The sequence below is a fragment of the Emiliania huxleyi genome (genome assembly GCF_000372725.1).
Source record: "Emiliania huxleyi CCMP1516 unplaced genomic scaffold EMIHUscaffold_39, whole genome shotgun sequence".
Lineage (NCBI taxonomy): Eukaryota > Haptophyta > Isochrysidales > Noelaerhabdaceae > Emiliania > Emiliania huxleyi.
The window spans coordinates 371944-387576 of record NW_005199045.1 but is presented as its reverse complement, the minus strand read 5'-3'; the positions used below and the strand labels follow the sequence as shown (position 1 = coordinate 387576).

At 64.2% G+C, this 15633-nt stretch overlaps 4 protein-coding genes across 4 annotated transcripts; all 4 read left to right on the top strand.

Annotated features, from left to right (window-relative positions):
- Window positions 1-859: 859 nt before the first annotated feature.
- EMIHUDRAFT_209435 (hypothetical protein) lies at window positions 860-4584 on the top strand (the record flags this gene model as incomplete). Its single annotated transcript, XM_005771205.1, has 11 exons — window positions 860-1148; window positions 2188-2249; window positions 2371-2459; window positions 2586-2637; window positions 2704-2886; window positions 3246-3398; window positions 3615-3684; window positions 3816-3890; window positions 3964-4014; window positions 4162-4238; window positions 4351-4584. The coding sequence occupies 11 exons, from the start codon at window positions 860-862 to the stop codon at window positions 4582-4584; spliced, it is 1335 nt and encodes a 444-aa protein (XP_005771262.1).
- Window positions 4585-6424: 1840 nt separating this feature from the next.
- On the top strand, window positions 6425-7365 carry EMIHUDRAFT_355575 (hypothetical protein; the record flags this gene model as incomplete). The annotated part of the gene is made up of 2 exons (XM_005771204.1): window positions 6425-7056; window positions 7159-7365. Coding segments are annotated over 2 exons (791 nt in total), but the record flags the coding sequence as incomplete, so codon positions are not given.
- Window positions 7366-9135: 1770 nt separating this feature from the next.
- EMIHUDRAFT_451230 (hypothetical protein) lies at window positions 9136-10969 on the top strand (the record flags this gene model as incomplete). The annotated part of the gene is made up of 7 exons (XM_005771203.1): window positions 9136-9645; window positions 9721-9936; window positions 10148-10246; window positions 10321-10365; window positions 10471-10536; window positions 10646-10837; window positions 10910-10969. The coding sequence occupies exons 1-7, from the start codon at window positions 9169-9171 to the stop codon at window positions 10967-10969; spliced, it is 1155 nt and encodes a 384-aa protein (XP_005771260.1). The 5' UTR covers window positions 9136-9168.
- A 272-nt stretch (window positions 10970-11241) lies between these two features.
- Window positions 11242-13178, top strand: EMIHUDRAFT_209431 (hypothetical protein; the record flags this gene model as incomplete). Its single annotated transcript, XM_005771202.1, has 6 exons — window positions 11242-11393; window positions 11579-11667; window positions 11711-11766; window positions 11839-11871; window positions 11980-12183; window positions 12324-13178. The coding sequence occupies 6 exons, from the start codon at window positions 11242-11244 to the stop codon at window positions 13176-13178; spliced, it is 1389 nt and encodes a 462-aa protein (XP_005771259.1).
- Window positions 13179-15633: the final 2455 nt, after the last annotated feature.

Sequence of the window (15633 nt, the reverse complement as noted above, 5' to 3'; positions counted from 1 at the left end):
CATCAAATTTTCCGGGCTCTGAGCCGAGTCTGAGGCTGGTTTGGGCCCAAAATCAGCCAAATCGGCAAAATACCGGGTATTTTGCGGGTACCTGGAAAACCCCGTGCATACCTGGAAAATACCCTGCGACCGCCTGGGTATCGTGCCGATTTCCTCAATTTTGCGTCAGATTTTGCCCCAGACCAGCTCTCAGACTCAGGGAAACTCGCGAGTTTCCAGAATGGAGCACCAAACACCCTCTGTTTTCCCTGGAAATTTCCGGAAACGCATAGTGCTGGGGACACCTCTGTTTTCCTTTTTGTTTGCCGGAAAAGCTTGTGCAGGCCAACGCCTGTGGTGTGCCCCGTGTGGCACCCCGACCTGTTGTCTCACCCTGGCCCTGTCTCACCCTCAGACATCGTGGTAGGTAGGTGGGGTGGTTTGACTTTGCCGCAGAGGCCGTCCCTAGCGGAGTGAGGCGTGAATCCGTTAGGATTCTCGCCCGCTCTGCTGAGGGGAAGGGACGGTCGACTGGGCCGGTCGCTCGACCCGATTCTACTCTACTATCAGTCTTACCATTCATGGACAATAGTGTCTGTGACGGCGGTGACATTCACAGCGAGGTCAGTTCACAGCCGAGCAGCCGATCCTGACACGCTCCACTTTCAGGGCCCCGCCGCGGCTCGAGCAAGGTCTCGATGGCGATCGGCATCTTGCCAGCTGTGGCTCGCCCGTCACCGCTACCGCGCCTACTAGATACAGTCGGGCCCCTGGCAGAGGCGAGTATTCTTTCTTCAGCTGTGAGAGAGGCCTTTACTCGAAGAATTCTTTCTTCAGCACCTCCTTCGGGTGGTTGCGATTGACCTCGCTCGTTCCGCGTATGATGGAGGACGCTCTGAGCGATCTGCTCGCTGGCCTTGGCCTCTCTCGCTACGCGCCCATCTTCGAGGAGGAGGCGATCACCGAGGTGGCGCTGCTCAAAAGCATCGGGAGCACAACTTTTGTGTCGTCAATGGCAGAGCTGAGCATGGACGAGTACGCGGCCGAGGCTCTGCGCGCCGAGCTGTTTGGCGCCGAGGCGCCACGGTCGGCGCCGTCGGTCCGACCCGGTCTCCTCACCGAGGAGTCTGACGACGAGCTCGCCCTCGAGGAGAACGAGGAGGGCGGAGGTGACGACGACCACGACAACCTAGCCCTCGAGGAGAACGAGCCTCCGCCACGACCGCCGGATATGACGACCACCGCTGCGGCCACTGCCGCCGCCGCACCCGCGGCAGCGATCGCCGATCCTCCGCCGACGCGGACTGCGCCTTCCGGCGGTGCGACCGGCGTGGCGGCAGCCGTCGGTGCGGCGGCTCAGGCGCGCCGCCACAAGGAGGAGGGCAACGCGGCGCTGCAGGCGGGCAAGCACGCCGAGGCTGCAAGGCTGTACGGCAAGGCGATCGAGTGCGACCCGACCGACCCGGTCTACCACTCCAACCGCTCCGCCGCCTTTGCAGCGCTACACCGCTTCGCAGCCGCGCTCGCCGACGCCGACGAGGCGGCGCGGCTGCGGCCAGGGTGGGCCAAGGCGCACGTGCGGCGTGGGGCCGCTCTGATGGCGCTGGGTCGGCTGGAGGAGGCGCAGCGGGCGTACGGGCGGGCAGCCGCGCTTGAGCCGGGCAACGCGCAGCTGCGGCAGCTCGCCTCCGAGGCGGAGGAGGCGGCGACGGCGGTGAGGGGCGGCGAGGGCGGCGAGGGCGAGGGCAGCAACTGGGTGTCGGTGCTGAAGGAGGAGGTGCGGTTCCGCACGTACATCGAGCTGGCGGACGACGACGACGAGGCGGAGGCGCTCGCCGCGTATGCGCGCGACCTGAGCTCGGCGCGCACTCCCGCTGTAGGATCCCCCCCCCCCCCCCCCTCGGCACATACACAAACACACTGCCGAGACTTGAAGACACGCGGAGATGCCACGAGGTTCGCTGCCTTGACGTCTCTAGACTTCACGGCCGACCACGTGCGAGACGGCACCAAAGCACGGCCCTGACATTGTCTCGCTCTCGCGCCGGTAGGCGCTTGACGAGTTGCGCGAAGGCGGCGCGCGCCTCGCCCTCCGCACTGGCGCGCGCTCGAAAGAGTAGGGGGGGGGAGGGGAGATGCAGCCAGTCCGATAGCGCGATTGCGCGCGGCGGTGAGCGTGGCCTCACGCTCTTCTTGGCCTTGCACAAGGCGCGCGCGGCGCGGCGGTGGACGTGACGGGCGTCTCGGCTGCGACAGCGGCGGGCCTAACGGTCGACGGCCCGAGATGCGGAACACATGCACGGACCCTGGCCGACACTGATGATGCATGTCTACACCGGGGTTGCGTACGGCACGCTTCACCTCGCCAGCCCCTCTCTCTTCATCACATAGGTCGAGGGCACTCTGCGCAAGAGCGGGAGGCCCGTGTCTGTGCGGCTGAGGCACCGGATCCTAGATGAGCAGCAGAAGCCGAGCAAACGGTGTTGCGCACGCACCTCACCGCGTTGATTCACACATCGCAAGAAGTCACGCGTTATTGCGGGTATGTCAATTCGACCGGCGTGTGTGCTCACCTCGCACGGGGCTATTGATCTATTCACACGTAGGCACCTCACGAGCTACCACGACGCCGAAGAGCACGAGGGCACGGCCGAGCAGGTCACGGCCCGTCGGCGCTCAGCTCGATTGATACTCCGCGACGCGTCCGCGACGCATGGGCTGTAGGACGCGCTCATCTGCTCCGAAATGGCGTCGGCCGCGGCAGAGGAGCGGCTGCGGCTGCAGCGGCTGAGCGGCGCCGCCGGCTGGTGCCAGTTGGTCAAGGAGTTGGGGAGCGAGGTGGAGGCGGCCGTGGGGGTAGGGTGCGAGCTCACGCGATACCCGGCGGTCTACGTCGACAAGATCGAGGTGCACCCTTTCTTTCCCGCTCCTGCCTCCGCTCCCCCCCCCCCCCCCCCCCCCTCTCACCCCCCAACCAGCCGCCCACACCGCACCGCCTCCTTCCCTCTCTGCTCTGGTGCGCTGTCCGCCGCTTTGTTGCCCCCGGGTCTGCCATCCCTCCTCGCCTTTCAGTACCTCTCCCCCCTCCCCGCAGGGCGTCCCCCTCTCTCAGTTGCTTGATGCTGGCTCCGGCTGCGGCGGCGAGGAGGATGAGACGCCGTCTCCAGAGGCGCTCTGCCCCCCCCCCCCCCCTCCGACCTATCCCAACAGCAGCCTCGTCCCAATCTCGCCTGCAGCGGCTAGAGCACGAGATGAGCATGATCAAGGCCGTGGCAACCAGCTGTCTCCTCGCTATGCGCGGCGCTGCGGCGGTCGGCCTCGGGTTCGACGGCACCGCGCCGTTTGCCGAGCATGTCTGGGTGCAAGGCCCGCCGGAGGGGGCGCGTCGCGCCGCCGACTGGTCCGTCGTCGTGGGAGAGGTGACGGAGAGAGCGCGCGAGATTGGGGTGGGGTTGGAACCGGTCGTGGGCGGCGCCCAATGAGGCGAGACGAACCAGGATCGAGCGCTGCACGCCAGTCTCCCAGCTCGCGCCCACTGCCACCTCAGCTTGGCCGGCGCCTCCACGAAGCCCTCACCCTTCCTGCCTGGGATGACGCTTGGTTCAGGAGCCTCCTCACGCGTGGGATGTGAGCAGGTTGAGCCGCTCGAGGAGCGGGACCCGTCGGAGCGCTTCAGCGCGAAAGACCTCGTCCGCTCGGCGTTGGGTGAGATTCGCTGAGATTGGCTCAGATATGGGGGGATAGCCGAGTCCGCTCGCTATTGGGGGGGCGGCGGCGGCGACCAATTTTTGGCGGCACTACCGTAGCGACTTCGGCGGTGCTTTGGCGCGCTGTAGGCGAGTGGTTGCGCGAGTGGTGGCGCTCGACGGCGCCCAAGCTGAGCATCGTCGACGGGCGCACTCCGCATGAGGGTCGCGTTGGCGCCCCGCTGCGTGGGTGCTGCAGAGGAGCTTTGGCCGAACCCTGCTGACGCCGTCCCTGTAGGCTACGCGCGCGTGCTCGGGCGGTATGGCGTGCTCAATTGGCTGCTGTTTGGTTGGGCCTAGATGCTCCAGTCAATCTCCTGTATCGAATTAGCACAAGGACACGGACGCATTCTGCAGCATTCGTTCACGTTGCAGCCGCTATATTTCGTAGCCCTCGTCTTCTCACACGAGGCGGCGAGTGCTACTGAGTTTTCAGGATGCTTTAACGCTCCAGGCTGGGCGGACGAGCAGCTCGACGGCGAGTCTATCCTGCAGCTTGTACAACACGGGCCGGTGCGCAGAGAGCCTTGCCGTCATTTGGAACCACCCCATGAACGAGCTGATCCAGCGCGTTCGTCCCGGAGAGCCCCGCTTCGCCTCTCTAACACCATCTCTGTGAGACAAGGTGAGCGAACGGTCCGCTGAAGAGCGCGAGGCGGCGCAGCGCCGCTGGGCTGCTTTCACACAGGAGGCGTTTGTGCGTCTTGGCCCGCGCCGTTTCGACGAGATGAATGCGCAGATCGGCCAGATGAACGACGGCGAGATCTCGGTCGACGATTTGCTTGCCCGGGCGCGCTATTTCATGTGCCCTGACAATGAGGATTTGCACGCGGCCCTCGGCCAGATGATCCGTGGCTAGAGCAGGTGGAAACAGCGGTTGGGCCGCCATCTTCATCCCCCCCCACACTGGTGTGGGGCCCCAACGCACGGAGGGGGGACGGGACGCGAGCAGGCGCGCGTACTTCCTCGTGTCGGTGTGGCCGTGTGGGAGCGATAGGCTACAAGGGATAGGTTTTGGCCTTCTGCCATATGGTATTGGCCTTCTGCCATATGGTAAGGATTTCGCCGGAGATATGGTTATAGCTTATACCCCCCCATCTTCTGCATTCTCATAGAGGGACCCCGTATCGGCCGTGTGTGCACAGTGCACACAGGCATCGTGGTGGCGTGTGGCGCTCTCCTCTGTGCTCTGTCGACTGTCGTCGGTCTACCAAGCTACCTCTACGCAGCTGTGCCCCTCTCCTAGACTCCTACGGCATGATCACGCCGGCGGATATGGCATATGCGTCCGTGAGGAGGAGGAGGAGGGCGCAGTCGAATGGGAGGAGGAGGGCGTGTCTGATTCATTCAGAAGAGGAGTTGGAGAGCTGAGGGAGGGTGGGATCTGGGATGGGTGTCCAGCTCCAGGCGGTTTCCGTTTTCGCATGGGCTTTCTCTTTGTGATACTCACACCTCGCGCAAGATCTCAAAATGTGTGGCATTGTGGTCGACTTCCGGCTCGCTTCCCCCCGCCCCCCTAAGCAACAACAGGGCACCCGCAAAGGGGCACAGCTGATTAGGCAATAGCCGAGGCGCCTCGATGGAGGAGACGGTGACGGAGGAGACGGCGGAGGAGGCGCCGTCAGGGGTAAGTACAAAGATGCGAGTCCCGCCAGGCTGATGGTCGGTGACATAGAGTCGCCCGTTGATAAAAACGAGTCTGCAAGGGTTTTGCATGCCGTCGACCCGCATCTCGCGCTGGTAAACGCCCGAGAGCGAGAAGACCTGGAAGCGGCCATATCGCTCCTCGTCCTCAGGCTCCGCGTGGTCGCACACATAGACCTCGGTGCCCACCACGCACACGCCCTGGACTTCATCTAAGTTCCCGGTTCCGAACCGGATCCGCTCGGCGAGTGTGAGAGGGTCGAGAATGACCACCATCTCTCCGCCTGCAGCTGCCTTGGCACTGGCAAAGAGCGTGCCATCGGGAGCAGCGGCCAGAGAGACGATCTCCTCATCGAGGTGCATCTCGACACGGATTTGCAGCCTGCTGTCCCCTATCAGCTGGCTCAGCCGAATCGTCGTAGGATAAGGCATGCTTGCCTTAAACTGCCATGAAGAGCACTAAATTTGCGGTAAAAATCTCTTGAAAGCGCCACAAAATGTATTTGAAAAGCGGGCGAATTACATCTGAACGGAGGATGAATGGCGGGAGAATCTCTCGTAAATGAACAGCGAAGGGCGCAGTGAAAAACGATAAAACAAATCTTCGACCCGGGGGATGCCCCGCGCGCCTGACCCACCCAGGCGCGAAAACGAATCTGCGAGGCGTGGCCGCTCATGCGGCCCGATGGGGAGGAACGGGGCGAGCCCCCTCCAACCCACCCGCGCTAGGTCTCGGGCTTGACGCATGGGTGGGGTCACTCCCGCGAAACTCGTGAACTAGCCGGGGCAGTCGGAGAAGGGGCAACTCCGTGCACTGACGGTCGGCCGCCAGAAAACACGCCTGCGTGGATCGCGTCACACCAATCCTCGCTACCCAACGCGGCCAAAGGACTCGAGAACCTCGAGAACCTTCGAACCGCCTTGTATTCATGGTACTGTGTCGAGCCTGTCTGCTGTGAGAGAGAGTTGTTTTGTTTAAATTCATGGTTACTCAGAGTAGGCACCCTCGCTCTGTGCTTGTTCGCCCTCCCCAGAGGTGGTAGGAATTTCCTATTACATGAGCGCGCTCACCGAGGCCGAGGCCGATCGGGCCCTCTTCTATTACAGCTCTTACCTCATGGCTCTCGGGCATCAGGCCGGGCTGCGCCAGCGCGCGTGCCTGACTGCGGCGCTGATCTTTCGCCGCTTCTACAGCTCGCGCAGCTTGGAGGCTCACGACCCTCTCCTGCTGGCGCCGACCGCTCTGCTGGTCGGGTCAAAGGTGGAGGAGTGCCAGGCGGCCGCTTCTGCCCTAGAACGCGCCATGCCGAAGCTGAGGAAAGACCTCGGCGACGAGACCAATCCGTACAGCGCTCAGGACATGGATGCGTGCGAGCAGGTCCTCTTCGAGGCGGTGATGTTTGAACCCGAGGCGCCCGTGTCGTGCGACCCGCACGCTGCGATCGCGCGCCACCTCGCGCTCGCCATGGGCGAGGGCGACGGCGCTGCCGGTGGCAGCTGCGAGGGCAGCGCAAACGTCGAGCTCACCGCGACAGCGTGCTATCTTGCCAACGACATCTGCAAGACGGCATTGCCGCTCAGCGTCGCCGACGACGCCATTGGGCTGGCGTGCGTCGCGCTTGCCTGTCGAATGCTCCGTCGGCCGCTGCCGCCGCCGCTCGAGTGCCCCGGCGCCCTTCTCGAGCAGGTGAACGACATGTTGGCACGCCCCCGCTCACCTTTTCTCTCTGCCTCGAGCTCCATCCCCTGAGCTCTCGTCCTGCTCTCGCCCCCCCTGCCCGCCGGCCAGGTGGCGGGCGCGTTCACGCAGGTGTACCGTGCGGTGGCGGACGAGTCTGGGCTGCAGTTCGGGAAGTCGTGCCTCGGGCTGCACCAGCGAGTCGGCGCCAGCCACCGGGCCGCGCGGACGCGCGCACGCCCTGCTGGCCAGCGCGCGAGGGCGCGATGATGTCAGTTTTGTCGGCTGGCTGGCCATTCCGGGTGGGTGAGTCGTTTGGTCGCGTCCGTGTGGGTGGGCTGGGCGCGGGGGCTGCCGCCACACGCGCACGAACGGTACATGCGCTGGCCGTGGCGCGCTGTCGTCTCAAGTTTCCCGTGCCGGAGTTTCTACACAGAAGTGTACGCACACGGCGCGTGCTACGCTGACACACCAACATGCGCCGAGTGGTACACATGTCATGCACTCTTACACCATTCTATCACACAAATATTTACGCGAGAACCGAGACAGTACATTGATGCACACCGCGACTCGCGCGTGCCTCTCGGCTCTCGGCTTCGGGGTGCCGGGAAGACACACACGACCCGGACCAAGAGCAGCGGAGCGCTTGAGCGCCGAACCGACGTACGAGGTACCTCGCACGCAGTCGTGCGGGGGCGGACGGGGGCGGGGGAACGTGTGCAGGGTTGTGGGGCGGGCGGGCGTCGCTAATCAGAGGGGGTGAGAAGGCGAAACCAAATGACTGGAGCTCGTCGAGCGCACGACGTGCATGCGCATCATTGCTCCTGGTCCGCGCCAGGCCGATCCTTGGGTAGGAACCTGCATGCGCCAGCCGCTGCGGTGAGAATGCCGGCTCCTAGATAGAGGCGTTCGGCAGCGGGGCCACTCACCTCCCCTCCTTGGTGCGCGGCCGCTTAATCGCAGACACCGATCGACTCACTTTTGGGGCGCAAGTCGGGCGCTTGGCCTTGAACAGACGGCGCTGCTCTATGCGAGACCGCCGTCGGGCCTCTATGCGAACCGGCGTCGGAGAGTCCATTTTGGCCGGTTCCCTGGGGGGGGGGAGCGGTTATACAAAGGGAGAACCGGGCGGCGGTTATAAAAGCTAGTTCTCGGAAGTTTCGCGCCTCGTTTGATTAAGTTGATCGCAAGTTAGGTTGATCTCGCTCGGAGGTTTGTCTCGGATCGGAGGTTAATCTCGGGTCTCACTTAATGTGTTGCTTTGTACTTGAAAGCTAGATAAGTCAATTCTTGACTTGCTTGGGGCCCTCGCTCGCCGCTCGGGGAGCCGGGGAAGGGAGGCCTGCGTGCGCGTGCGGGCGGGCGGCAGCCTTTTCTCGAAGTTTCGAGATAGATACACAAAGCGGCCAAGCTTGTTATCTCTTGCACCAGACAGTTCCGTTTCTTTTGCAAGCGCACGCGGCCACACTTCGACGCGTCCAAGTAAACGCGACCGTCCTCCTGGGGGCCTTCCGGAGCGGGCTGCGCCCGCTCCCGGATTCCGGAGCTGCGCTCCGGAATCCGGAAATTTTCCAGGTATACCCGGGGTTTTCCAGGTATACCCGCAAAATACCCGGTATTTTGCCGATTTGGCTGATTTTGGGCCCAAACCAGCCTCAGACTCGGCTCAGAGCCCGGAAAATTTGATGGGTTTCCCGGGAAAATAGAGAGGAAAAGAGAGGGTGCTGCAGAGAAAAAAGGAAAGGAAAAGAGACGGGGTGCGAGAGGAAAACCTTGTTCAGCCTAAGGCTAAGCTCCTCCTGTCGAGGCGCCCCGGCAAGAGTCCGACAACGACAGCTTGCCGGGTCAGGGCTACACGTCCAGCCACGCTCGATAGCCTCCAACAACGCCTCCCCGGCGCAGAGGGCTGAGGGGCCCCCGGAGGGATGCTCAACCGCCCCACGCCACGCCGCTTGCGGCGACCCGAGGCCACTTCTTCTTGTGCGCTCAGCGTCCTTATCGACTGGGCCGGGGAGCTAAGAAGCGCACCCAGCGGGCCGGATGATTGGCATCTCGCGCACCTTTTCTTTTTTTGCGCGCTGAGAGCGTCCTTATCGAGGGCTGGTGCACACACACGGCATGAAGCGGAACTTCGAGGTTCCCAGCCTCCAGCTGCCCGGCCTGAGCGAGCTGCCCTTTCCCGGCCTCTCCGACTTCGCCGCTCAAAGCGCGGCGACCAGCGGTGGCCGCGCTGACGATGCGCCTCCATCACCGCCAGACGACCTGGCCGAGCTGGATGGCTTTGGCACCTGCGACGTGGTGGGTCCGCTCGCCGCCGTCAACCTGGTGGCAGTGGGCCTGCTCATGTGCCTCATGGTGCGGCGGCCAATCGCCCGCACGGCGGAGTTCTCCCTGCTCGTCGGTGCGCAGCTCGTTGGAGCGCTCGTGCAAGCAGACTACCTCTACATCTGGCTGGCGAGCGGCGGCGTGACCGAGGCGTACGCCCGCGCGCACCCGATGGAGGAGTGGTTGCGCCTGTTCTCGGGCCTCGGCGTCACTCTCTATTTCCTGGCCATGTCGATCCAGCTCCTGCGCACCGTGCGATCGCCCTTCCAGGCGCGGCAGCCGCGACGTTGCGCCGCAGTCTCCCGCCCCACACCCCACGTTGCGAGCGCTGCCACCCTCTCGCAGGTCGGCAGTAACGCCGCCTACCACATCTTCGCCTGCAGCGTCGCCGCCGGCTTCGCTGCTCTCGCCGTCCAGTTTGAACTGAGCGATGAGGCGCTGCTCGATGTGCCGCCCGGCGACGCTGCTCGCTGGGCCCTCACGATCGTCCGCTCTGCCTTGTACATTCTCGCGCTCGCCACCCTGCTCTATGCGTGGAGGCTCATCCTCCGCGGCGTGCAGGCTAGAGTCGCCCAGTTGGCCCGAGACATCCCACCCGAGGCAGCTCCGCGGTGCCCGCGGCGGGCGCACCTCCCTCTTCCGCGTGCGAGCGAGAGTGTGGGCCGATGTCCTTCTGTCGCGCAGAGCCCGTGAAGCCGCGAACCCCCCCTCCCCCCCTCCCACACCGCCCCTCCCCACCACCACCACCACACACCAACCCTCTCCGTGGCAGGCTGCTGACGCGGCTTACACTCAGAAGCGACGCATCCTGACCGTTGCGCTCGCCACAATACTCCTCATCGAGGCCGTCTTTGGCATCTTCCCGCCGCTGGTGCCATCGCCGCCGCCGCTGAGTGGAAGGCACGGGGATTGTTCGCGAGGAGCGCCGCACGGATGCTGCTGTAGGTGCCGTTGGTGCTCATCGACGGCTTTCACCTCGACGGCCACTCGGTGGACCCCTCGACACGCCCCAGACGCTCCATCGCCGCTCTCACTGCCGTTTCCTCCTCAACACCACACTCCTCCTTACCACGCCGTCTCGCCCCTGCGCCACAGGCCGCGTGCACCGCCACGATCCTCCTTGGGCTGCAAGACGCCGTGCTCGCCGCCTCGTGGCTGCTGGTGCCTCCCTTGCTCCCTCGCTCCCCCCTCGCCCCCCCTCCCGTCTTACTCGCCGTCTCCCCCTCCCAGCTCCCTTCTCACCGTCCACCTGCATCTGCTCCCCTCCCAGGTGCTGCAGTACTCTGCGCACAAGCTGCGCGAGGCGGCGCAGGGCGATCGGCGGAGCATCTCCCTCGAGACCAAGGGCAGCTTCGAGCCTGAGGGCGCGGGGGACCTCTCCGCCGCGCTGCGGAAGCAGCTGGTCTCGCTTATCACGGAGGGCGCATGCCGCTCAGCATGGGAGGCGGGGCGCGAGAAATGGGTTTCGGCTGGTGGCCGCTCCGCGCCGCATGACGCCCGGACGGTTCTTTCCTAGGTGGAGCGCGAGTCGGAGGAGGGGCTCGTGTCGAGTCTCACGCCGCCAGAGTGCACGACAGAGCAGGCACGCGTCTAGCGAGCGTCCAGCGAGCGTCCAGCGTCCAGCGAGACGACACGCACACACGCACACACACACACGCACACACACACACGCGCGCGCGCGGCGCGCGCGCGCACAGAGAGGCGGAAGGGGGGGGGGGGGCGTCATGCCCACCACACGACAGCCACACCGACCACAAGCGCACGGCGCCCACCATCCTTCACGCTACTATACCTCGGGGAAGCTCGACGCCGGCCAGCGAGTTACGCTCCTGGGGGGGGGGGGGGGGGGCTTGGGTTCCTCAGGCCATGCCATTGGTCACCTTGGGGCCGACATCCGTGACCCGGCCGCAGGACAAGGTCGAGCTGGCCGAGGAGTACCGCAGCGTGTCGACCCTCTCGCGTTTTGGCACCTCCCAGGACGTGCGCGGCAGCCGGCAGACGCCGGTGCACGTCTCCACGTTCGCTCCGCGGATCTTTCATGAGTTGCGGCGATTCGGCGGCGTCAGGCGCCTCTTCCGGGCCTTTCCACCGCCCGCCCCCCGCCAGCCGTCTCGCTGCCTCGCTACCTTCGCAGCTGTGGCTCTCGCATCGCTGTCAACCGCCCCGCTCGCTGTCTCACCGCTTCCCATCCCCACGGTGTCAGCACGCGCGAGTACACGCATTCGCTCGGCGGTGAGGCGACGGAGCGCTTCACCGAAGGCAAGTCGGGCGCGTTGCTCTTCCTGCTGGAGCGTGCGCTGTGAACGGCGTCTTCACACTTGCTGGAGCGAAACAGGCGCCTTCTTTTACTTTACGCACGACCGCCGGTACATCATCAAGACGGCGAGTAAGGTGTGGGAGACGGATCCTCGTTTCGCCACATGGGGCGGCGCCGTCACCGCCGTGCCGCTCTCCTCCCCGCAGGAGGAGTTTGCCACGCTGATGCGCATCCTGCCGGTGACATGAGAGACGCTCGAGACGGCCGCTAGAGAAGAGTCATGGGCACCTTCCAGACGCTCTCTAGCTGTCGCCCTCGGCGCCCTGACCCCCCCCTCCCCTCCTCAGCGCTACCACACGCACGCCAAGCGGCATCCACACTCGCTCATCAACCGCATCGTCGGCGCACACGAGCTCTCGCTGTACGGGCAGCGGGTGCGCGTGATGGTGGTCGAGAGCTGCTTCCAGGCCTCGCGCGAGGTGCACGAGCGGTACGATCTTAAGGGCTCGTGGGTCGGGCGCGGTGGCAAGATGCTGAAGAGCCGCGGCGACGTGCTCAAGGACTAGGATCCTAGATGCGGAATGATCCTCGTATTCACTTGCAGCCCACCACGTTCTTGAGCACGCGGCTCGAATGCGTCGCCCCGATTGGGGGCTACAGGCGCGGTACCATCCGTGTCTTCACTGCACAGGATTTGGACGTGCGCAGCCGCTTCCTGCTCGCCGAGGAGGACGCGCGCCGCATCTCGCGCCACTTGCGGGAGGACGCCGCCTTTCTGAAGGCCAACAATCTGATCGACTATTCGTTGCTCGTCGGTGTCACGAAGACGCGCTACGAGATCGAGGGCGCGGCGCAGAGAAGGGACACGGCGGTGGTGGGCAGCGGCCCCGGCGACGGCGCGGCCAGCGCACCCTTCCACCGGCTGGACTCTGGCGGCCTCGCCGCCGCCTACGTCGAGGGCGCGGAGCTCTACTCGATGGGCATCATCGACATCCTGCAGGACTTCAACTTGCGCAAGCGCGCAGAGTATCTGATCAAACGCTTCGTCTGCTGCCAGGGCAAGGGCGTGTCGGTGCACCCCGCTGGCGAGTACGGCGATCGCTTCGTCCGCAATGTCGTGGAGGCGCTCATCGAGCCGGTGCGGCTAGGCGCGGAGCCGCGCGTCATCCGAGGCTACACTCCCGCCGGCTCGCCCCTCGGGATGTTTGACCTCAAGCAATCGGAGCGCCGCGTTGCGCTGGGGCGCAACCGGACGCGCGCGGCGCCGGTGGTGCCGCACCCGCAGCAGCCCCAGCCGTTCGGCGCGGAGCGGTCGGGCGTCTGGGCGCCGCCGCGGACGTCGCCGAGGCTCGTGGCGGCCGAGCTGGGCCGCCATACCGATGGCAGCAGCGGTGGGCTTCCCACGACAGAGCCACCGCGGGCGTTCACGTTCCCGCGCGACGGAGTGCAGGAGAGAGAACACGCGAAACCAGCATCGGGCCAGCAGCACCAGGAGAGGGGTGCAGATTGCTCTCCATCAGACGAGAGGCGTTGCGAGCTGATGTGAGCCGCGTGTCGGACGCGTAACAGAGGCCTCGTCTCCAGAGGGGTCGTCACTGTCGGCTTTTATGTATGTAAAAGAGGGAAGCAGTCGAGAGGACAGGGGAGGGACGCGGTCAGAAAGGAGTTTGTGCCTCTGGGGGGAGGCGGGGGCCCTAGGGGGTACCCGTGCGGGGGGGAGATATGGGTCCCCCAGCCGCCGCCGCAGGCGCCGTTTTTTTTTTGCGCACTTGGAGCACTTGGAGTGCAGTCATTAGCCTCACATCCAGGGCCGGGGAACTAAGAAGCGCACCCAGCGGGCCGGATGATTGGCATCGGGTTACGGGCAAGAGAGCCCTAGCCCCGGGGGTGCGCGTTCGCAGGGCAAGGGCCGTAAAGTAAACACGGGTCTCCAAGGGTTAGCCCCGCGTACCGGGTTTCCCCTTAACTGCAGAACGCCCCCTCTACTCGGAGCTAATGAACACCACACTGTACGCCCCACACCACCAGAGTCTGCACTCACACGCACAGGCATTTGAGTAGACCCCCCGCCTGAGGGCTCACCCCCGGTCTTCCCAGGGTTCCGACCCTCCTTGATTCGCTCTCTTGCTCATCTCCCGAGCGTTATGCGACGACCGGTGTGGTCATTTCCCTCGCTGTTGGTGTCGCTTTCTCTGCTGCCGCCCTCCGTCTCCGCCAGTTCCTCCCGGCTCCACCGAATCCGAGGGCGTCGACGGCCCGGCCAAGGCCCCCCCGGGCGAGTGCGGCGGCTCTCTATCCTCTCGCCACGACTCCTCGGGAGGTCGAGCCACCTCTCACTGGTCGGCAAATCGCGCCCGCACCCGCGGCCTCTCTATCGTCTTCGGCTCGCCCCCCCCCTCCGCCGGCTCCTCTTCAGGCTCGGGGAGGCGTGGCCCTCCCTGCCGAAGATCACGGTGGTCCGGCTGCCACCGCGACGGGTCTTCCCCCGGTGAGCTCGTACGTCCCGACTCCACTCGCAGAGGCCGCGTCAGCTCATCTCTCGCCCTCTCCGACAACTGACCCCAAGCCCCCCCTCGCCCGATGGCGATACCCGATGCGAAAGTACCAATGGGCAAGCCGTTGGTTCTGATCAGTGCGAAGCGGCCGTCTCTGCACTCGCGATGTCAACAGGTACAGAACCAAACAGCGGTATCAAAAAGTGCATTGTTCCGGGGGACAAGTGCAACAGTGGCTGGAATCACGCCCCAGACGGATGCAGCGCGCAGCGCGACACCTGGACTCCGCACTAATATGAGTCTGACGGCAGATATCATGCTTCTGGCGACGGATACAGCCTGGTGTGCATTGACACGACGGCATCAGCTGATGTTAAGCGATGGAAGCAGCAGGTGATCTCGGCTCACCAAGAGCTTCACTCTGAAACAGGGTGCGATGTGCATGGTAACTGTTGGTACCTCAATCCAGCTGGCGATCGTTCTTGTACGAGGGGGCAGCTGGTTGGTCAGGATCAGTGCGAAGAGGCTGTCTCCGCAATCGCAAAGACATCGGGTGAAATACCAAGCGGCGGCATTAAACAGTGCATTGTTCCCGCCAACAGCTGCAACAGTGGCTGGAATCACGTCCCGCAAGGCTGCAGTGCGCAGCGTGGCAGTTGGATTCCGCACTTCAGGTCCGGAGGCCCCAATCCCAAGCCTCGCGATAGCCAAGAGTACAGGCTGGTATGCACTGACGCGACGGCAAACTATGTTCCCATCGAGACGTGCCGGTTCGCCGTGGCCCACCAGGGCCAGCCCCAGCTCCAAGATCGAGATGTGCCATGCCACCAGCGAGGATCGGTGCTCGGTCAAGGACAAGGAGTCCCGTCGGTTGCACGGAATTGCATGCAAATGGACAGCATCCAGAGGATGCGAGATCTCAGCACAGGAGCTTCCCTGCAAGGCAAACACCGTCGAGGATTGCAAGGCAAATCGGCTGTAGAGTGAAAACGAGAAATGCGTTTCGGGTGGATCAATGTGCTATTAGTTCAAGGGAGTTGAAGGATTTCAAATTCTCGTTCCCACTGAGGAGAGCGGGAGCTATAAGATCACGCCCACCACCTGCTGTACAAGGACCACCCCAGTAATACCGTTCGAGACGAAGACGAGAATCCCGGAGTTGCATTGGCCCTCCCTCGGCGAGTCTCGACCTACGCAGGATTCGACTCCAACGCCCGGGTCCTTCGACGCGGGCAAGTTTGCAGCCGACCTTGCGGTCTCTGCGGAGGAGACGGAGCGCCTGATGTTGACAAATGCCTCTTTGGATACATTGAGAGTCACCTCGAAGCTTTCGTGGACAAAGAGAAGGCGATTGAGATGATGGGCGTATGAACCACAATTTAGATATCTTGGACAGAGAGCTCCTTCGGCTATTCGACATGCTTGTTTACCACAGAGGGAAGACGCGCGCGGAGCTATTCGATTAGAGAGTGCGTTATGGCAACTCACCTATAAATTTCATTCAAT